This window comes from Harpegnathos saltator, unplaced genomic scaffold, assembly GCF_003227715.2.
Source record: "Harpegnathos saltator strain DR-91 unplaced genomic scaffold, Hsal_v8.6 scaffold67, whole genome shotgun sequence".
NCBI lineage: Eukaryota > Metazoa > Arthropoda > Insecta > Hymenoptera > Formicidae > Harpegnathos > Harpegnathos saltator.
Genome location: NW_020230504.1, coordinates 30283 through 53520, shown reverse-complemented (window position 1 = coordinate 53520; position 23238 = coordinate 30283). Strand labels below are relative to the sequence as shown.

Sequence of the window (23238 nt, the reverse complement as noted above, 5' to 3'; positions counted from 1 at the left end):
AAATACACTAATATGTATTGAGATCATATATAATATTGTATATAACGCTTCATAGTTTTCAGATTTCAATCATTAAAACAAATGAAACTTTATAGCATTGGAATTTTTCCCTTTATTGGGATTTGTTATCTAATTTTTGTGATATATTTGCTAATATTTTGTTACGTTCCTTTTACAATGTTACCATTTCTTCTATTGATTTATGTAGTTTTTTACTCTCATTTACTTTCTCTTTTTCCACATCTAACATTTCTTTTCTAAATGCATCATAATTTCTTTTAACAATGTTAGCTTTTTTCTTGTTTGTTCTGTGAGCAATTGTCTCGTTCTCAGCATTATTGCATAAAAAAATATCTACTGTATTTTCTTTATCCATTAAGTCTACAGATTGAGAATTCGTTAAGTTAAGAGGTGGTAAATCCAACATCTCTGGATTCAAAGTTCCATTTTCTGACGTAACTGTCATGCTGCTCAGTACATGATCTATAGCAACAGCTCTATCATTATCAAAAATATTACAGAATATGTTGTAATATTCCCATGAAATTGCACCTCTTCCAGTACTACTTTTGTTATTGTTATCGTGAATTTTCAAATATGTTTTCAAATGTTTTCTTCATATTTCTAAATTTTTTATCTAGAGCTTCTTTACTTATTATGTGACCATGTTTCGCAAATTGGTTTTTAATTTCGGTCCATAATATTTTCTTTTTAATGCACGCATTACGAAATATCACTTTCCTTTTTTCATATTCTTGTAAAAGTAATTGCATTGTATTTTGTGTCCATATAAATGTGTCATCTGAAAAAGAAAAGGTAATTGTATATTAGTTTTACTTACAATTCTGTATTATCTTTGCAGGATTTTCAAAATCGTTCGCGTGAAATACCAGGAGTGATTGATGTCATAGATGGGTGTCATATTCCAATAATGCAACCACAAAATAATGTAGCGGATTATTATAACAGAAAAGGTTTTCATAACATTATTTTACAAGCCGTGTGTGATAACCGAAAACGATTTATAGATGTGCACATAGGTGTACCAGGAAAGATATATGATGCGCGTGTTTTTCGAAATAGCCCTCTCTTTCAAAATATTACACAGCATAATTTAATTCCGGTAACAAATCATTTAATCGGAGATAGTGCTTATCCATTAAATCAATTTTTAATGGTACCATATAAAGACAATGGTCATTTAACACATGAACAAATACACGGTTAAGCTCTATTCGTTCTACAATAGAAAAAGCTTTTGGCTTATTAAAAGGAAAATTTAGAAAATTAAAATATTTAGAAATGTACAACATGGATCTAATTAATTATGCCATTGCATCTGCATGCATCTTGCATAATTTTATCAAAATGGAAGATGATTATGACAATGACATTGATAATGAAGATATGATATAAAAGATGAAGAAAACAACATTGCAAATTTTGAAATAGAAGATGCAAATAAAATGAGACATTTTCATGAAGTTAATAATGAAAAAAGAAATACCATTGTACAAATGTTACAATAAAACAATTGCATACAGCAGCATATATATTAATATTTTATATTAACATTAGCATATTAATATTTCATTAACATATTGACATTTTTTATGTACGTTAGCATATATGAACATGTTCAAATATCATATGCATAAACTGTATAAAATATTTTGTTTAAATATTATACAAATAAAATGGATTTCTTACTTTTCAATTTCTTATTTAAATATAATCAATATAATATATAATTCAAATATAACCAATACAATCTATTTTGCATATAAATTCTATAAAATAGTATTAATTCAATCAAATGCTATATTATACTATTTAACTTACCATTTTGTATTTTTCTATGTATGTCCTCTGTTTCCATAATATTGTATATCATTCTATCAATTAAGTATTGTCCTTCCTTAAAAGCCATATTTCTAGGATTGTATTAAAATTAATATAATTTTATAAAATAGTATATACAGAGTGAATCATTTAACCTGGAATTTTGTAATATCTCGAAAAATACGCATCGTACAGAAAAATTTGCCGATTCGAAACTTTAATATCTCCAAGGGGGGCATCCGCTAGTACTAAATTACGCCCACCCCCACACCTCCTGTGGGCGGGTCGGGCGGCAAATTTGAAATCTTAAATAGGAACTCCAATTTTTTATTGCAGTTTCGGATTCTACGTCGAAAGCTACGTACGATTTGTCCGAAAAAATTTTTTCGATTCGCAACAGATGGCGCTGTAATCGCAAGAAATGGAACAGAAATCAAAAGAATAAAAAAACAGAGAAGCATGTATTTAGTATTTTTCGAAGACTATTCAATGATGTTACGGTTGCCCACCTCCTGTGGGTGGGGTGGTTGGTTACAATACACATACAGCATACATAATGATATGTTGAAAAATATTGATATACAAATAAGTTAGATTAAACTTGACAAAAAAGTTAAAGTTATAAAAGAACTTACTTGTAAATATTTTTTATTAAATATTTAATATTTATTTGAAACTTGCGTACTATTTTCCTCTAGAGACATATCACCATATACTATGTAACTAACTGAGCACAATGTGAACGATAGTGAGCGACATAAAATTACGCTTACAAAAATGGCGACCGCTCAGTGTGAGCATCTTAGTGAGCGTTTGTATTCAGTACATACAAGGGTGGTCCGATAAGTACTTAGCCTACAAAAGAAAAACGAAAATTTTGGAAAAGTGGCGATTTATTTCTCAACATAGTCTCCTTTTAGCTCGATACACTTGACCCAGCGATGCTCCAACTTCTTTAACCCGTCTGAAAAATACGTTTTCTCGAGGTCTGCAAAGTAGGCCTCCATGACAGCGATGACCTCCTCATTCGACTCAAATTTCTGCCCGGCGAGTGACTTTTTCAAGTTTGGAAACAAAAAGAAGTCGCACGGGGCCAAATCTGGAGAATACGGTGGATGGGGCAGCAGTTCGTAGCCCAATTCGATCAATTTGACCGTGGCGAAGGCGGAGGTGTGAGCTGGTGCGTTGTCATGGTGGAAGAGCACTTTTTTCTTCGCCAGATAGGGCCGTTTTTTCTGCAATTCGGCGTCGAATCGGCCCAATAATTCGGCATAGTACAGCCCTGTGACCGTTTTGCCCTTCTCCAGGTAGTCGATGTAGATCACACCTTGTGAATCCCAGAAAACGGTGGCCATCACCTTTCCGGCCGATAGGACAGTCTTCGCCTTCTTCGGAGTACGTTCGCCGGGTAAAGTCCACTGTTTCGACTGTTCCTTGGTCTCTGGTGTGTACCAGTGGATCCATGTTTCGTCGACGGTCACGAAACGACGCAGAAACTCCTTCGGATTGCGCTTAAACAGCGTCAAACACTGCTCTGAAGTGGTCTCACGGTTGCGCTTGTTGTCCGGAGTGAGCAAACGCGGCACCCATCGCGCCGACAGCTTTCTCATGCCCAAAATTTCATGCAGGATATGACCCACGCGGTCTTTTGAGATGCCTACTGTCTCAGCTATCTCGCGCACCTTCAATCGGCGGTCTGCCAATACGAGATCATGGATTTTTGTCATGTTATCCTCCGTGGTAGCCGTTTTCGGGGCACTTGGGCGTGGCTCATCAAAAACCGACGTGCGACCACGTTGAAACTCGTTAAACCAATTTTTGACGGTCGCCATCGAAGGAGAAGAGTCACCGTACACAGCATCCAAGCGCTCTTTGATTTCGCTGCGCGATTTCCCTTCCAAAAACAAGAATCGAATCACCGACCGATATTGCTCTTTTTCCATTTTTCTAAAATCCGCGGACACGCCCGCTTCCACACGCGGTCAAAACAAGACTACGAGTCCGATTCGACTGAAATTTCGACAGTAGCCGTCTACGAGAATGTACTACACGATAGTAAATTTCTCTTGCGATAGTGGCGCCATCGGGCGGTGAGGCTAAGTACTTATCGGACCGCCCTCGTAAATCTAGGGTGCTCACTGAGCACTCAGTCAGCGGTTGTAGTACTGAATGCACCCAATATCAATATTCCCTTTCATATCGTTTCATAAAATCTTCCATCATTATGTGCATGTTTAATAGTCATGTTAAATGTTTTAATGATTCGATTCGATTTCATTCGATTCGATTCGAATTCGAGTGAAATTTCATAGATTCGATTCGATTCAAATTCGAATTTAAAAAATGAGATTCTATTCGATTCGATTTGACATAAAATTCTTAATTCGCACATCTCTAGAAAATATAACAGTTAATGAACATTAATCAATATAATAGAATCACTTATAAATGTGAATAGAATATTTTTAAATGTGCATATGTAAGAAAACGTGGTAAAATGCACATTACATGAAAAATTATTAACGAATTTTAAATGAATATATTAAAAACAATAATAATGAATTTTAGCTTTTTAGAGATGCAGCGCCTAATTATCTATTTTTGAGTATTGATTATCTATTTTTAGTACTTATTGAAATTTTAGATCAGAAACTTTAAAACAGCAATATATAAAAAATCTCGCCAATTTAAGAAGCTTCTCTGGCTGGCTGCACTCTCTACAGGAGTTATTGTAGAGACTAGTGAAGAGCCGCAAAAGAGACAAAAACATTTTTGTTTATTGAGCAAAATATGGATACCTTGTAATTACAATATTTGTATAAAAGAAAAATTGTCTTTATGCTCTACACAGCATTTTTCTACAAAAAAAATGGAAATAAAAACAATGTAGATTATTTGAATGAGTTTGCACAGAAATGATGCATCACGAATCCATATTTTAATTTATTATAAATTTCTAAAGGCCTAATTATAAAATGTAACTTTGAACAGAATTGTGTAAGTTTACTCTTACGAAAAAATACTCAAATATTGAATGTTTACACTCAATTGTTGGAACTTATTCTCGAAACATTCAATATTTGAGTGTTTTTACCGTAAGGATATGTTCGGACTTTCTTATTGGCTACAAAGTATCTAAAGATAAACAAAAGATGGGCTTAAATATAAGACCTAATTATGAATATAGGTCTTAGAGGCACTTAAACAAGATGAGCAGCCGTCTCCATCGCAATATCGTGATTTCCGCTTCTCATTCTTACAAAATGAATAATTGTTTCTGCTGCAACATCGCAGCTGCCACTATTTGACCGTCTGTCAATATCAGATCGTCTCAACAATAGCGGAAGGTATCCTATATTCTGTGTAACCGAGCGATCATAAACTAGAGGTGGAGAATTATCGATCATACTGCCCATAATTATCAATAGTTTCCTATCGATATAGTTTTCCATTGGTAATAATTGAGATTTATTTTAAATTATTAATAATTTTCATTTTTATTTTTAAAATAATTGTAATACAAAATATTTTAATCATTTCATTAACAATTAATAAATTTATTTCGTTTGCTTTAGTTAACAAATAAATAAATAAATAAATAATTTATAAAAAATATATTTGCAAGTGTCTGAAATAGGTGAATATGGGTAGCCACATAACTGAACTGATAGTTCGCATAGAAACTTCTCAATTGTTTGCTATTTATGTATCAATAAAATGCATTTTTATTAAAGGTAACCAAATAATTTCAGAGCACTGTATAATCTAAAACCAAAAAATGTTGATACGCTGATATTTTTAAATGAGAATAAATAGTTGAGTAGAGAATAAATTTCTTAATTTAAATATTTTTGGAGTATTGAGTTTCATCTCCTTATATTTTGTTATTATTAACTGAAATCTACTGAGTTATAACAAATTAATAAAAAAATAAAAAAGGACTAAATAAATAATTAAAGTCTTCTTTTCATTAATATTTTTAAAAGCTATCGAACTTCCGAACAGAACTATCGAATTAATAATTATCAACTTATATATTATAACTTATATATTATACTATAACTTAATAATTATCAATGGTTATATTATAAATTATCATTAACTATGGATGAGATAGAATATCGACAGTTCTCTGCTTCCATCGCGTCTCATGACACTACCGACCGAGCGTCCGTCACAATAAGTTCAAAAATAACTGTAATCATTGTAAATATATAATGTATTTGAATTAAAATATATAGTACAATTTATTCACAAAAATGTGATCTCTTTCTTCCTCTCTTTATTTCTCTCTCTATCCTGATTCTATTCTTCCTATCATCGAATTTGAACACCAGCAAATCGATTTGAATGCAGTAACTCCGTTACAAATTAAATATTTATCAATTCCCAAGATTCCTATGAAAATGCAAAAAAATTGATAATTTGCACCTAATACAGTTTGCATGTAAGAACAATTATGGTTGTCTTTATTATATTTATTACCAGTATTAAAAATCTATAGAAAAAAAGTTAATTTTTTCTATATTATAAATTTTCCGTCCTTGTAGTGTATATCGGAATGCAACCTACATATATTTATGCAGTACTTATTATTCTTAAATAATGAACGTTTGTCATATATTGATTCTTTTTTGTTGATATTTATTGATATTTATTTATTGATACGTTATTATCAGATATTTATCGGTATGTTATTATTAGATTCTTTTTTATTAAAATGTGTAGGGTAAATATGTATAAACCACATACGTTCTATTAACAGAAATTTTGACGAGAGTACTCCATATAATTACAAATAAATATCCTGAAATGAATTTTCATTGACAAAGCAGTTTAATGTCAAAAAGTTTAATTAATGTTAAATATCTTTGATAATATTACATCAAATTTTGAGATAAATTTAATTACATTTACGATCGATTTGTCAATATTAAAATATATCACAAATATCGCTGAATTATTACTGAGTTAAAATTAAACTAAGTTACTAAATTTAAATTAAAAGATAGAGCAATTCTCTCTGTATTGTAGAGCAGGTTAAATTAAGTTAGATTAAAACAAATATTCATTTGTTGTCATGCAAAGTTCGTTTGGAGAAACTCTATTAATGTTAATTAACTCTAAATACTGTTCGCATGAACCTAAATGGTAGCGTTACAAACATAATCATGAAGTCACTAACGTGTACATCTCGTAACTACATTTAAAAGAAAAATGCTTTTCTTATTAATATAAGAACTACTACTATTATATGTACTTAATATATAAATGTGCCTTTATAGGTCATGTCTAGGCACATCGATAAAAGAGGGCTGAAAATATAAGCCTTTATCATTTACCATAATGTGTAAATTTCTTCTTCTTTTTCTTCATTATAATGACCTCGAGCCTTTAATATGAAACAGGCGACACAAACTATAATCAGAAAATTGAGGTTAAGCATGAAGTATTCATATCCAATAAAATTTAAATTGACATCCTGTTACTTTTAACTGTCGGTTAGATTAATTGGAGTCGGTGAAAGTCATCCTTAATTTAGAAAACTATTGGGGACTTGAATAAGTTTTCTCTGTTTCCCGACAGATGGTATTATCTTAGCCTTTTTGCATCGGGCAATACTACAGCCAACTTCATCGTGAAGCTCCACCATTAGGCTCGAAGTGACAGTATATGTTATTCCGCCAAAGCGTAAACAACATATTCTTTCATAGCGTTAAACATGTCGAATTTCGTCCCAAAAAAAGAATATTTGCAGAAAATTTTACCGTATTACTTATTTCATAAAAAATCTGCAGCTGAAGCACATAGAATTCTTGTGGAGACTTACGGCGACCATGCTCTGTCGGAAACAACATGCAGAGATCGGTTTTAACGCTTTAAAAATAATGATTTTGATGTTGAAGATAAAGAACACTCTGGCGCACCGAAAAAGTTTGAAGACGAAGAATTGGAAGCATTACTCGATGAAGACCTATGTTAGACGCAAAATGAACTTGCAGAATCATTAGGAGTTGATCACACAACAGTTGCCAAACATTTAAAAGCATTAGGAATGATTCAAAAGCAAGGAAATTGGGTGCCGTACGAATTGAAGCCGAGAGACGTCGAACGGCGTTTTTTCACGTGTGAACAGCTGCTCCAACGGCAGGAAAGGAAAGGTTTCTTGCATCGTATCGTGACTGGCGATGAAAAGTAGATACACTACGATAACCCGAAACGTAGAAAATCGTGGGATAAGCTCAGCCATGCATGAACATCGACGGCAAAGCCGAATATCCATGGTTCCAAGCTCATGTTTTGTATTTGGTGGGATCAGCTGGGTGTAATATATTATGAGCTACTCAAACCCAACGAAACCATCATGGGAGATCGCTATCGACTACAATTGATGCGTTTGAGCCGGGTATTGAAAGAAAAACGGCCGTAATACGAGGAGAGATATTATAACTTTGCAGCATGATAATACTCGGCCACATGTTGCAAAACCGGTCAAAACCTACTTGGATACGCTCAAATGGGAAGTCCTACCCCACCCGCCGTATTCACCGGACATTGCTCCTTCCGATTAGCACTTGTTCCGATCGATGACTCATGGCCTGGCTGAGCAGCACTTCCATTCTTATGAAGATGCCAAAGAATGGGTCGATTCATGGATAACCTCAAAAAATGAGTCGTTCTTTCGACATGGTATTCGTATGCTGCCAGAAAGATGGGAGAAGGTAGTGGCTAGCGATGGACAATACTTTCAATGACATGTTCTTTACTAATTTTTTTTTAAATAAAGCATTCATTTTCACGAAAAAACAGCGTGAACTTATTCAAGTCCCCAATATTAATTACGGTATACGATATAATTGAAGCACTATCGACATTAACTTTATGGCAATTAAGTATTGGTATTTTCCAGAAGTTTATCTAAAATATTGATATATATTTTTCCAAAGCGAGAACAACATGATATTAAGCCCATCAGACATAGATATTCATATGTGCAACAAATATTGTAATATTTAGAGTTGAGCACTTATACAGATTTTGTTACACTTTTATTTCCTCAAGAATCTTGAAAACATTTAATCTATTGTTTACCACTAGATTAGTGTAAATTTTCAAAAATTGGGGAGAAATAGATTTATAGTTGAGGCTTAGTGAGAACAAGGAGAAAAGAAATATTATAAATTTTAATAGCACTATAAAGAATATATCAATTTTCTTATTCAGTTATGAGCTACAAAATATTACGGAAGCAGGACGAGGTGAGAGGTAGATTGTACGTAGCGATAAGATCACATTAGATTCTAAAGAAAGACAAGGACGGCGATCAATCGTTTATTTAACCAACTGACCTAACCTTTTTGCTTTTATGTACGTGCGAGTGATATTGGTGTGCGCCATATGTATGTAGCAACACAAAGCGATAGCATGTTGTCGTCGTTAGTCGAACTCTTCAAAGTCAACTCAGAATTTGCTTACGGCTCCTATAGACTCTTAATCGAAACTACTTCTACATAAGGTTTATATGAGATACTTCCTGACCAATTTATCAACACTATAAAATTATACTGATTTATGATTAATAGGATTACCATATGATTATTATTCATTTATTAATTTAGTTTCTGGTTCGATTATGCCATTTTTGTGATTAGTATTCAATGAAAACATATGGTTGTGGATTTCGTTTCTCGTTACCGATTATACTATAATATTTCTATACATTATAAAAGAAGACACATGATAAAAGAAGAAAAGAAATTCATTAAAATAGACACTATAATATCTAGTTTCACATATGGTGCACTATATGGTATTTAATATCAAATCCCGAAAAATTATATTCACAAAATTTAAATCCCTTAGTATCCTTGAAATAAGTTGGTCGATAAGTTTGTGGAGATTTTTTGTGAAAAGAACTCTGAACCGATAGACCTAAAGTCAGATATAACTTTATTTTGTTTTATCTTCGTCGATGATATATCATCGAGAAAACGATCAATACATTATTATGTAAAGTTAATTCAACTGTAATAGTATCGGCTTTGGAGTCTGCCAAAATCTACGAACTTATTGAGAATAATCCAATATAACTTAACGGAAACTTTGAAAAATATGCAGTATCTCAAACATGATTACTCGTAATTTTACTGATTCATTTGCCGATAGGAGATTATTATAAAGCAACATTCTTTATTACGCTAAATCTATTATTTAAATCTAAAATCATAAAGCCAATGATCTTTAATGTTACTTTTTCAATGATGAAAGCAAACGCGTTTATCAGTGGAGCCATCCAATGTTACGCATGTAATTGCATCGTCGTCAGCAATTGACGGCTGGGTTAGTGATAAAAAGTACAAAGTAAGAGTAGGGATACTAAAGTACGACAAACGATCGCTCTTTTCGCCTCCCAGCTTTTACGCGCGTCAGTGGCCGCGCTGAGGTTGATCGCGATGGATGTTGCAACATTACGGTTGTTATTATCCATCATAATCTTTGAACTACTTGTCTTGCCATCCACTCAATATCGCAAGCAGGACAGTGAGTAAAATCTACGAAATTTTGTTAACATATAATAATGAATATATATTATTTATATAGCTATATTTGTTTATGAAAATTTGTCATTTTTTCACAGAAAAAATATTGAGCCGTGGATAATTTCTAAAATGATAAAAAACGGGGCTAATAACAAAATTATTTTTTTCTTTTTTATTAATTTCTGATGAACCCTACTTCAACAAAATTTTAATCTAAAACTTGGTTTTATAGATATTATATTAAAAGTTAAAATATTATCATAAATAATAATCTTCCACTACATTATAATTATTCACGATATTTTCACTAAAGAAAAATTGTTAATAATTTTCATGAGAAATAGCGCTGTGTAAATAATGAACGTGATTTACAAGACGTACTGTATAATAAATTTAAAATTAGATTTACTATGAAACAATATTAGGGACTAAAAAGTATGCATGATATCGCATGCATTTAACATTTTTATTGCTAGTTAATTGTGCGTTTAATCTTTCTGTAGGAACTCTGAAAATCTTACAATAAATGAATATGCAATTAGCGTTTCAGAGCACTCTAGGTCATATAAAAGCGCACATCTCGCCGGAAGTCCAGACAGAAGCGGCGAAAGATGTTGTGAGGAGACTGCTGGGCAATAAAACTGCTGAACTCTTTGTTGTGGCTGTGGATAACGATTTAGGGCCTGCCGGTAAAGATACTTTCAAGGTACAGTATCTACTCTCGAAAACAATATATTCTCAAAGAAATAATCTGATATTTGGTATCTACTGTTGCTTTTTAACTCCTTCAGAATTCTTGAACTTTTTTTTATAGGTAACGAAAAATCCTCTAGGCAACATCGAAATTCGCGGCACCTCTGGGGTAGCGATTACTTGGGGGCTGAATTATTATTTAAAGAATTATTGCAACGTTCATGTGTCGTGGGACGGTACGCAAATTTCTTTGCCCAACATATTGCCAGAAGTTCGAATCAAGATCACATCTAACGACAGGTGATGACGCATTTCTACAGGCGAAAGTGAAAAAAATTCATATCTTGTCTAATTTGATGATTTTAAAATTTCCAAAAGTCGATAAATTAACAAAAGTTAGAGCACTATTGTAACAATATATTTTTGAGACCAAATAGAGTAAAAAAGTCAACTTTTTGACAGAAAAAGATGGTATAATAAAAAATTGAGGTTCATTTTTATTGAGGTAAATTTTCATTTAAAAAGGTAATGATCAGTGAATATCTCGAAAGTGGCGCCATCTGTAAACAAAATGATATAATTGTTTTATGTCCCCTTTAGAACCATACAACTTTTGTCTGAAACATTTTTTTTTATAAAATGCCTGGTTTTCGAGATATTGCACCGTACTTTTTATACATTCTATATTTCATATATATATATATATATATATATAAAATAGAAGTAAATATAATTATAAATTATGATTCGAAATTACAAGTTGACTCTCATATGTGTATGTGTCCATAGCGGGGAAAAGACGTACACACATAACTCTTTCGTGACTTCTCCTCAGATTCAGGTACTATCAGAACGTATGTACCGTAGGCTATAGTTCAGCCTGGTGGCAATGGCAGCAATGGGAAAAAAACATCGATTGGATGGCTCTCAACGGCATAAATTTGGCCCTTGCGTTTACCGCGCAAGAAGCAATTTGGCAGAGATTGTTCCTTGAGTTGAATTTTACTCAAGTAGAAATCGACGAACACTTGGGTGGTCCTGCTTTTTTACCTTGGTCGGGTATCACTTATCACCGAATTCTTTCTTTTGAGCAAATAATAGAATATATTTATTGGGTCACTTCAGGGCGAGAATGGGTAACATACGTGGCTTTGGTGGGCCGTTGTCGATAAATTGGCACGAACGCACCGTACGTCTGCAGCATCGTATCCTACGGAGAATGAGGGATCTCGGGATCGTTCCGGTGTTACCAGCATTCGCTGGTCACGTACCACGAGCTTTCGCCAGACTTTTTCCGAATGCTAATATGACGAAGATCGAGCCATGGAATAAATTTGAAGACAAGTATTGTTGGTATGACGCAATATTTTATATCATCTTATTTCGACTGTGTCCCGATAGTCACTACCAGCACTGAAAGTATATAGTTCATGTTATGTATACTACAGATTTTTAAAACTGATATTGAGCATCGGAACGCTTCATATCTTATGATAGTATTTTTTGATTTTTGACTTTGATTTTTTAAATGTAGTTCTCTTCATAAAACGATATTTTTATCAAATATAACATAAAATTAACTTAATTAGGAAAATATGATGTATAATAATATATAACCGATATGAGACATTTCTTTTATATGTAGAGAAAAGTATATAGCGAAGTAATATTTAACAGAATTAATAAATTCTTGAATCCTTAATTTAGTCTCTCGTTTTTAGCCCCTATCTGTTAGAACCGACGGATCCGCTATTTCAGACTATCGGAGAAAAGTTCCTGAGAATGGTGAGTCAATGTATTTCCAATGGAGGCAACTAATTAGGCGTTGGCATGAATATTTCATTGCTACAGTACATCAACGAATTCGGCACTGATCACATTTACAATTGCGACACTTTTAACGAGAATGAACCCGGTAACAGTGAACTTGCCTATTTGAGCAACGTCGGCCGTTCAGTTTTCCAAGCGATGAGTACGGTCGACCCTCAAGCAATATGGTGAGCGAATCACAGATTAACAAACAAAAAATATTTTTAATCTTCCATATATTATGATATATATTACGATATATTAGGTGTGTGAATTAATTCGGTCCATCTGGCGATCAATTGTTGTACTATGTAATTTTCTAACCTCTAATGTCTGCAAAAGGCTTTATTTTTTAGTTTTGATATCTGACAATAATATTCAGTTGATAAACGTTTGGGTTTGTAACAATAACATCGTGTTTATCTGATTCGAAAATGTCGAAATTCGAGCCAAAAAGCATCATTTCCGGGAAGTTCTCATTTTCTGTTTTCATTTGAAGAAAATAGCCGCTGAAGCTCATCGAATGCTCGTAGAGGTTTATGGTGAAAGTACTCCCACCGATAAATCATGCAGAGAATGGTTTCGACGTTTCAAAAGTGATGATTTCAGTGTCGATGACAAACCTCGTCCAGGTTAGCCGAAGAAATTCGAAGACGAGGAATTGCAGACGCTAATCGATAAAGATCTGTATCAATCGCAACATGAGCTCGCGCAATTGTTGAATGTTGATCGATCAACAATTTCTGTACGTTTGGTAGCAATGGGAAAGATTTACAAAGAAGGAAGATGGGTGCCATACGAACTGAAAGAAAGAGACATCGAGAGGCGAAAAGCCATGTCTGAAATTTTGCTTGCCAGGCAAAAAAGAAAAGGTTTTTTGCATCGTATTATGACTGGAGACGAAAAGTGGATATACGAGGGTAGTCCTAGAAGTACTTGACCTAACAAAGAAAACACAAAAAATTTGAGAAAAAATATCTTTATTTCTCTACATAGTCTCCTATTAACTCAATACTTTTCCCAGCAATGTTCAATAGCTTCGATACTCTGTTTATAGGGAGAATCGTCGAGCTCCTCAAAATAGACATCAAGCTACCTTGGTCCATTGTTTTGACTGTTTCTTCGTCTCAGATGTGAAGTGATGGACCCATGTTTCATCCATGGTTATGAATCGACGCAAAAACTCGGCTTTATTGCTGCGAAACTTCGTTAAACACTCGATTGAAACATTCTCACGACGCTATTTTTGTTCCAATCGCAGCACCTATATTGCGCACAGCTTTCTCATGTCCAAATTTTCAGTCAATATGCAATGTACAGCACTTTTTGAAATGCCTACTATGTCTGCTAACTCGCGCACTTTCAGTCGACGGTCATCAAATACCATTTTGTGGATTTTCTTCACCATTTCTGGCGTGATCACCTCATTTGGTCGACCACTGCGATGTTCGTCTTGGCAGCTTGTACGGTCTCGTTTAAACTCTGCCACCCAATATTTTACTGTTGTAAACGAAGGAGCAGACTTCCCCAGAGTAGAATCTAACTCCGCTTTGATATTGGTTAGGCTGAGGCCTTTCAAATGAAAGTATTGTATCACATAACGATGACCAATTTTTTCCATGTTTACAAATTCACCGAGAGCATTCACTATTGATGGCTACCAAACAAATACTAAACAACGTAGCGTCGTCAAACTTCAAACTTAAGCTTTATGAGATTGGTACTTTCTACCATAGTCATTCTTTTCAAACAACAACCGCTATCTATACATCAGGTCAAGTATTTCTGGGATGACCCTCATATTTCGATAATCCCAAACGAAGGAAATCTATTAGCGACCCAGGAAAACCATCCAATCGATACCAAAGCGGAATATTCACGGCAAGAAAGTAATGCTCTGTATATAGTGGGACCAGAAAAGTGTAGTGTATTATGAACTATTAAAACAGTGCCAAACCATCACTGCTGAACTTTACCAACAATTGATTCGTTTAAACAACGCATTGAAAAATAAGCGGCCGAAATATGCAAAGAGACACGACAAAGTGATCTTTCAGCACGATAACGCTCGGCCATAGTTGGAAAGATTGTGAAGGCCACTTTGGAAGCACTTGGCTGGGACGTTTTACCTCATCCGTCGTATTCATCAGACATTGCTCCATCCGATTATCACTTGTTCAGATCGATGGCACACGGGCGTTCGGGCCAGCACTTCAACAATTATGAAGAAATAGAGAAATGGCTCAATGAATCGATTGCTTCGAAGGAAGAGTCGTTTTTCCGTTAGGGAATGCAACAACTGCCAGACAAATGGGAAAAAATAATAGCAAGCGATGGCAAATACTTTGCTTAATGTACTTTTTCATGTTTTTTCATACTAAAGTTTTTTTTTGGAAGAAAAAACGGATCGAATTAATTCACACACCTAATATATTTTTTTATATAACGATCTCTATATTATGATCAACATTCCTTTGAGAACATTTAGGATATGTGCATTAATCAAGTATATTTAACAATATATATATTTCTTATGCAAAATTCGTGCTTGACTATACGAGGTTGATGCAGGGTTGGTTGTTTGTGCACGACTTTATATTTTGGACGGAGCCTAGAGTGAGATCCTTCCTGACTTCAGTACCTACGGTAAGGAATATATTATACAGGGTGGTCTACATAATTTTTAACAGCTGAATATTTCGGAAACTACTTGTCAAATTAAAAAGTTGTTTTTAAGAAAGTTTTATGTATTCAAGGGGTCTTTCTAACTACATAAATAGTAAGTTACTCCCTGCCCTCCTTAAAGGGTGGTAGGGGGTAACTTCGCAATTTCAAACGGAACCCCCTATAAAATGTTAGATGATTGTATTCTACGATAAAAAACAAGTAAATTTTGTTCAAAACATTTTTTGTCAGATGTTTCTGTTAAAAGATATGACGGTGTAAGTTTCGAAGCTACAGGAAATGTAAAAGCGTCGCGTATCCTTGTCTTTCGTCGGTGATTCAAACGTAAACAAACATTCATATATTCATTGAAGTCAATTTAACTATTCATAAAAATCTTGTCAGTTGTATGTTACTATTCAAAAAGTTAGCACTGTGAAAATCATAGGTATTACTATGTTTGATACAGAAGTAAATATGTTATTAGTATTAGTATTAGGTGAATGTCAAAAGAATTATCGGCGTGCAGCAGTAATGTTTTTTAAACGTTATGGGATTAAAAAATCGCACGTCATTTTTTAATGTAGAAAAGCAGCTTCGTGAACATGGTAAATTGCGTACAACACAATAAACGTAAAAATATTACTAATGAGAGAAACAGTGCTGATGTTCTTGGTGCAATTACATTAAATCCTCATGTTAGTCAACGTGAACCAGTCAGAGCATCGGGTATCAGTCGATTTTTTAATCCCATAACGTTCAACAAACATTACTGCTGTACGCCGATAATTCTTTTGGCATTCACCTAATACTAATAACATACTCACTTCTGTATCAAACATAGTGAAAGCTATGATTTTCACGGTGCTAACTTTTTGAATAGTAACATACAACTGACAAGATTTTCATGAATAGTTAAATTGATTTCAATGAATGTATGCATGTTTGTTTACGTTTGAATCACCGACAAAAGATAAGGATACGCGACGCTTTTACGTTTCCTGTAGCTTCGAAACTTTGCACCGTCATATCTTTTAACAGAAACATCTGACAAAAAAATGTTTTGGGCGAAATTTACTTGTTTTTTACCGTAGAATCCAATCATCTAACATTTTATAGGGGGTCCTGTTTGAAATTGCGAAGTTACCCCGTACCACCCTTTAAGGGGCACAGGGAATAACTTAATATTTATGTAGTTAGAAAGGTCTCTTGAATACATAAAACTTTCTCATGAACAACTTTTTGATTTGATAAATAGTTTCCGAAATATTCAGCTGTCAAGAGTTATGTCGGCCACCCTGTATATTGATATGTGTAGAATATCAATCCTCAGACTCACACATACACACACACACCGCACATATAGCTGATAATAAATAAGTGACTGCCAGCATAAATGAGTAATTTTTGCAGCGAGATGCTTTGTATTTCTCATTGTTATTAGATTCATAAAAAGATTGAAATTTTATTTAAAATGGATTTTAACTTAATTTAATTTATATTGATTTTATTAAAATAAAAAAAAAGTTGTTAAAAAAAATATTAAATAGATTTTATAAACCTACAAATAGCAACTCAATATATTAATAAAAAAATTGAAGAAGATTTTTACAAAAATGAATTGAAATTAATTTCTTGGAACAAGAGTAATTATAAAGAGTAATTAATTAAAATTAGTGTCAGGTTAAAAAAGTTATTAATAAAAATTGATATTTATCCAGAGTAACTGTATTATTATTCTCATAGCAAAAATCTACATAAGTACTTACTTTATCATAATCACAAAACACACGTTCAACTTTAAGCTGCTATGCTAAATTCAATCATAGGGACGAATGCTGGTGCTGGATCTGCAATCGGAACAATTTCCGCAATACGGCCGATTGAAATCATATTACGGTCAGCCATTCATATGGTGTATGCTGCACAACTTTGGCGGCACTTTAGGGATGTTTGGATCCGCGCAAATCATTAATCAGGTATATTGTGAATCTGCATTTCTCCATATCCATTTCTCCCTTAGCATGTCGTCTTATAAAACGGCAAAATGGAACAAAAGAAAAAGAAATATAGTAGAGAAATAATCAATCACCTTTCCATGTTCCATCCTAATTTCAAATATATAGCTATATTTAACTGAAGGATTATGACCCTCATCATTTGTTAATTTGACAATGATCCATCTAAAAAGTTTTTAGAATTTAAAAAAATATCTCGGGAAGATAAATTAGATCTATAAGATAATCATTTAAGTCTATTCTTTTTTTTAGCGCACGTTCGAGGGTAGACACATGAATGGCAGTACGATGGTGGGCACCGGTTTGACACCTGAGGGCATAAATCAGAACTACGTAATTTATGAGTTAATGAACGAAATGGCATACCGTCACGAGCCTGTCGATCTTGATGCATGGTGAGAAACGTTTCATTTGAGGGTGTCATCCAACATAGAAACAAAAAGCAGAACGGAAAAAATATAAGAGAGGAGAAGAAATAACAAACTATTGTTTTAATTCCAAGTATTTCGATTCCCTATGCACCGAAAAACAGAAATCCGCAAAAATAAAGTCCATTTTTATTAGTGACATGAATTTAATAAAAATAATCAATGTCTCAAGAAAAATATGTAAGATATAACTACAAAACTATAAAAATATAATTATATACAAGGTGTTTCATTTTAAGTTATCAACGGCTAAAGACATATTCGAATTGATCTTGCCTTATTTGGCCGGATCAGTGATCGGTCTTGCCTTAACTTTTAAGCCTTATAACTCGGAAAGTACCTAATAAAACGTAACTTTATTATAGTGTTTTAGAAAGCTTTCGAGATAAGCCACAAGAATATGTAATAAAAATAGAGGTTTCTATTTAAAAAAACATTAATGACCTTGACCTGATTTTGACAAGGTCACTCAAGGTCAAGTCCATATTTCCATCATGTGTTTCCCTTCAAGCCACGTAACTTTCGTTCGAAAAATTTTTCAATAAAATCTTCAATTCGCGAGATAATCGACCATATCACTTAAAATGAAACACCCTATATATATAGGAGTTGTAACAAGTTTAAGGTTAGAATTCTTCTTTTCCTTTTTTTGGAAAATATACTCCATATTAATTAAACTTGATCATTTGAAATCAAAATGGAATGAAAGATCATTCGATATTTCTTCATTATATTTTTCTGTTTCTCTTCTTTGTTTTATGTGCAACGTGTGCTCTCATTTAGATAAAAGTATGTAAGTAATCATCCACATAAAGTTAGTTAACACTAACATATCGTTTTCTAGATAATATAAATATATGTTACCTTCATGTGCATCTTTATTAAATAAAAAAGATATATTTATAAAAATGATATGCATAGATAATTTAGTCTATATTACTGTCCATACAACACAGAAGTTGCAGCATCATTGCTGCAACGTTACTGCAACATTGCAATATTATTGCAACGTTGCGGTAACATTTTTTTAACTTTGTGTGCAATATGGATGCAAATGCGTAAAATAGGTACTTTCCGAGTTATAAGGCTTAAAAGTTAAGGCAAGACCGATCACTGATCCGGCCAAATAAGGCAAGATCAATTCGAATATGTCTTTAGCCGTTGATAACTTAAAATGAAATATTGAAATATTGAAATATTAATTTTTATAACGGAAATGTTTGCATTAATATCGCATATAATAGACATTATTGAGATTTAGATTTATTTATAATCAATACAAAATGTTGAGAGAAATTTATATATTTCATCTTATTTTTAGTTAATTTTGAAATCACTACAACGACAATTTTCCGTACGGAAATATATCATTTTTAACATGATTCACTTTCTGATTAATTTCCTACCAATCTGTAAATTTATATAAGTCTGTGCAATTTATGATTTAAATTCGGATGCACAAAGAAAATTGCTCGATTAAAGTTTATTTAATTTGCTAATTAAACGTTGCTGAAAAAATCGTCGGTCGTAGGTTTGAAAGTTACGCCACTCGAAGATATGGCGCCTGGAACGAATACGCGGTGGCTGCTTGGAAACATCTCGGCCGAACAATTTATAATTTCGTCGGTATTGAGAGAATCAGAGGCCATTACGTCATTACTAGACGACCGAGTTTAAATATTTCACCATGGGTAAGCACATAACGCGCATGCGCATTTAATATAATTATAATTGATATGTAATCAAAAGAATGTCGCTACGTTTCTTCGAATATCTCAGTTATAAAGGAATATAAGAAATATAAAGGAATTTTCAATTATAAAGAATATTGGAAATTTTAAGTAACAAGATATGCAATTAAATAAAAAATGAAAATAAGTCGAATTACGAGTGCAACATACTCGTATGTATGTCACAATTCTCGCTTATCATTTACATAGCGCTATTCCTCATAAAGATATTTAACAATTTTTTGTTAGCAAACATGTCAAAGAAACCCATGCAGCACACATAGTTGAAAAACGTTGCAACAATGTTTGTAATGTTGTAGCAACGTTGCAGCAATATTGCAACATAGTTGTGCTGTATGGGAATGTCATTATATAGTGTCTTACTAAGAACAATGGTACTAAAGCTCATGGACAACGGATTAAGGCAAACAAAAAAATTCCATGTCGTTTTGCGATATTCGCAATAATTATCGAGGTATTAATTATAGAAATCTGAGGAATGAGCGCGTGTCGAAATGAATGATTTGAAAAGTATTATAGCCACTCGGGTTATAATGCGGCTCAGTTGAACAGCAACTGTTACCGGCACATTTCTATAATTAATAATTCGATAATTATTACGAATATCGCAAAACCTTTTTATTCGCCTTAATTTTTTACGCCTTCACGAACTCTTCTAGTACCATGTTCTGAGCACTATGTACAATGACTTTTTTGTCTTCAACATAACACATATTTGAAGTTAAAATTTCATTGAAGTGAAGTTAACTTGAAATTGATTGAAGAAGATAATTGTCATTCATAATTGTCATTCATTTTGTTTATCCTAAACTTAGTTCATGAAAAGTCTTTTATTAGTGGTCGCTTTTTCGACCACTTATATTTCGAAAACTGTCAATGCATCGACATTTTTGCATAAAAAAAACATAATAAATTTTGAAAAGGTATCGCTATGTAAATAGTAAATACGAATTACGAGATACCATTTATAGATCCAAGGTAAGTTGGTTGAGAAACAGATTATAAAGAGGAAATCAAGCTCGATAAAAAATAAATTTAGTAAAAATAATAATTATGACATGCTCCAATATAGAACATTTTGCTTTTAACATAGGTTTGGTACAATCGAGAAGATTTCTATCATACGTGGAATGTGTTTTTAAAAGCAAGATACGGTAGAGGTAATAATACTCTCTACAGACACGACGTGGTCGATATAACAAGACAAGCTCTCCAACTGATGGCCGACAATATCTATATGAATGTAGTAGATTGTTATAAACGAAAAAATATCACAGGTTTCCAGTGAGTTCCGTGCATCATGATAAGATATTGATATATCTTATCTTTGTGATTATATATATATATATCATACATACTATTTTTGCAACTTTAATCATGCATGTTTTTATTGATTATGAAGTATAATATGATTTCAAAAAATTACGATGGTGAAAAGTCCCTTAACAATATCTCATAGTATCACAGAGCATGTAAATGTTTATAAATATAGCTCAAAGTGATTGATATATAGTAATTTATTATCACTCTCACGATTTCCGTATTTGAAAAAAAAGTAATCTCATTCCCGTTGAAACATGATCTAGGTCGCATGCAGCCGCCCTGTTGGATCTTTTCGATGATATCGAGGCTATCCTGGCATCAGGAAGTAATTTTCTGCTAGGCACCTGGTTGGCTCAAGCGAAAGATATGGCTGTCGATGAGAAGGAGAGGCAGTCTTACGAGTACAATGCGCGAAACCAGATTACTCTGTGGGGACCGAACGGAGAGATCCGGGACTATGCAAATAAGCAATGGTCTGGGGTAGTCGCAGACTATTTCAAGCCCAGATGGGCTTTTTTCCTGAAGGCCCTTGAAAAATCGCTGGTCGAAAGAACCAGATTGAACATGACCGAAATTAACGACAGAATGTTTCTCGAAGTCGAGCAGGCGTTCACTTTCTCCACGAAACTTTATCCAGTAGGAACAAAAGGTATTTACACGTCGTTTTAGTAATTTCCAACGAAAGAAGCCAAGTTTCAACATGCGTTTTAAAATGATGAAAATAATTTAAATTATTATAGAGAAATATATTTGTTCCTTATTTATATAGGCGATACCCTTGACATAGCGGTGAAAATCATTTCCAAGTGGTTGGCAAAGGACAATCATAGTCGAACACGAAGATATGTGATGAAAGAACCGAAGATATAATTTATCTTTCTTGTTTAAGCGATAATTATCATCGGCGTATATAAATATAAGTGATAAAAGGAAGACTCTGCGTATGATAAAGAAAAATGTTGATAATCAGAGCAATGGTTTAATAAAATAAAGTTTTTACAAGCATGCAATAATGATAAAAACAATATTCTTATTTTTATGTTTGTGTAATGTTTAAACCAGACAGCGAAATGTATATAAACTAATGTGTATATAAACTAAGAGAAAGAGTTTAATATTCGTTTGAATTTGACACTATCCAGATGTCTGATTACGTTCGAATTTACTAAGATACCTGAATTATTGAAGTATCTAATCAGAACTCAAATTCAAAGTTGTACCTAAGTTAGCAGCGAAATCGATCAAACAGCGCTAGCATCTAAGTCGCTAGACCGGGAATCGAACCCGGGTCTTTCGCTTGCCGGGCGACTGCTCTAGACCACTGAGCTATCTGACGCTCCACGCTCACGACACTCTCCCCTCCCCAGATAACATTGAGAGATGTCGTTCGGAAGCCACATTTTCAATAATCAAGATCTATTTTACAAATTTGTAATAACAACAAATAAATTAATATTTTATATGCAATTTAACGGCTTAATCTGAGATAACTATGCCTGTCTAACTAACAATTATTTCATATAAGTAATTTTGTCACTAAATCTGTATCTGAATCTGAATCTCTTGTTATTTTGAACTTAATCCGAGTAATTCAGTAATTCAGATTACTCGGATTATCCAAATAGTGCGATTTTAAATTCCGAATGTTCAGATAATCAAATATTCAAACATTTAGGAATTTTATATTAACTTTAATATAAACTAGGAGAAATAATTTAATAAATTTATCAAAACTTTTAGAGACTCAAAATATTAAAAAGCCATATAAAAAAAACTGTACGATCGGTTGCATAACACATGTAAGTATGATTAACGAATAGGGCATAAGCGTAAACGCATACGATGTGAGATATTAAGAAAAATAGTCTGCATCTCATGTTCGTACATCAATTTTTCACCGAAATACAAACAGTATCCTAATTTGACAGTATCCTAATTTATGACAATTGTACCCGTTTTCACAGTACACATACATACAATCTATCCTTTTCAAAGCCAAACGATTGAAGCCCATCAAATAACGCTGATGTTATAAACAAGTCAATATTAAATCCTTCTAATCTCCTAAAGGTATAAAAAACTAAAGAAAACTAAAGAACTAAAGATATAAAGGTCAGTTCAAGGTCACAGAGACACATTGCCATTTGATATAATTTTCGGAAATATTGCG

The 23238-nt window shown here is 33.1% G+C and overlaps 1 protein-coding gene across 1 annotated transcript; it reads left to right on the top strand.

Annotated features, from left to right (window-relative positions):
* Positions 1-10256: 10256 nt before the first annotated feature.
* Naglu (N-acetyl-alpha-glucosaminidase) lies at positions 10257-22046 on the top strand. The gene is made up of 14 exons (XM_011154566.2): positions 10257-10383; positions 10925-11088; positions 11197-11375; positions 11911-12129; positions 12201-12428; positions 12797-12860; positions 12927-13072; positions 15446-15530; positions 17378-17527; positions 17819-17961; positions 19526-19685; positions 20839-21029; positions 21332-21717; positions 21838-22046. The coding sequence occupies exons 1-14, from the start codon at positions 10296-10298 to the stop codon at positions 21936-21938; spliced, it is 2304 nt and encodes a 767-aa protein (XP_011152868.1). The 5' UTR covers positions 10257-10295; the 3' UTR covers positions 21939-22046.
* Positions 22047-23238: the final 1192 nt, after the last annotated feature.

What these genes read in the sequence shown, in the direction of transcription:
- Naglu (XM_011154566.2), top strand. Translation starts at nt 10,296, where the DNA reads ATGGATGTTGCAACATTACGGTTGTTATTATCCATCATAATCTTTGAA. An exon ending in TCAATATCGCAAGCAGGACA is followed by an intron (nt 10,384 to 10,924) that starts GTGAGTAAAATC and finishes ATATGCAATTAG; the next exon opens with CGTTTCAGAGCACTCTAGGT. An exon ending in GAGAAAAGTTCCTGAGAATG is followed by an intron (nt 12,861 to 12,926) that starts GTGAGTCAATGT and finishes TCATTGCTACAG; the next exon opens with TACATCAACGAATTCGGCAC.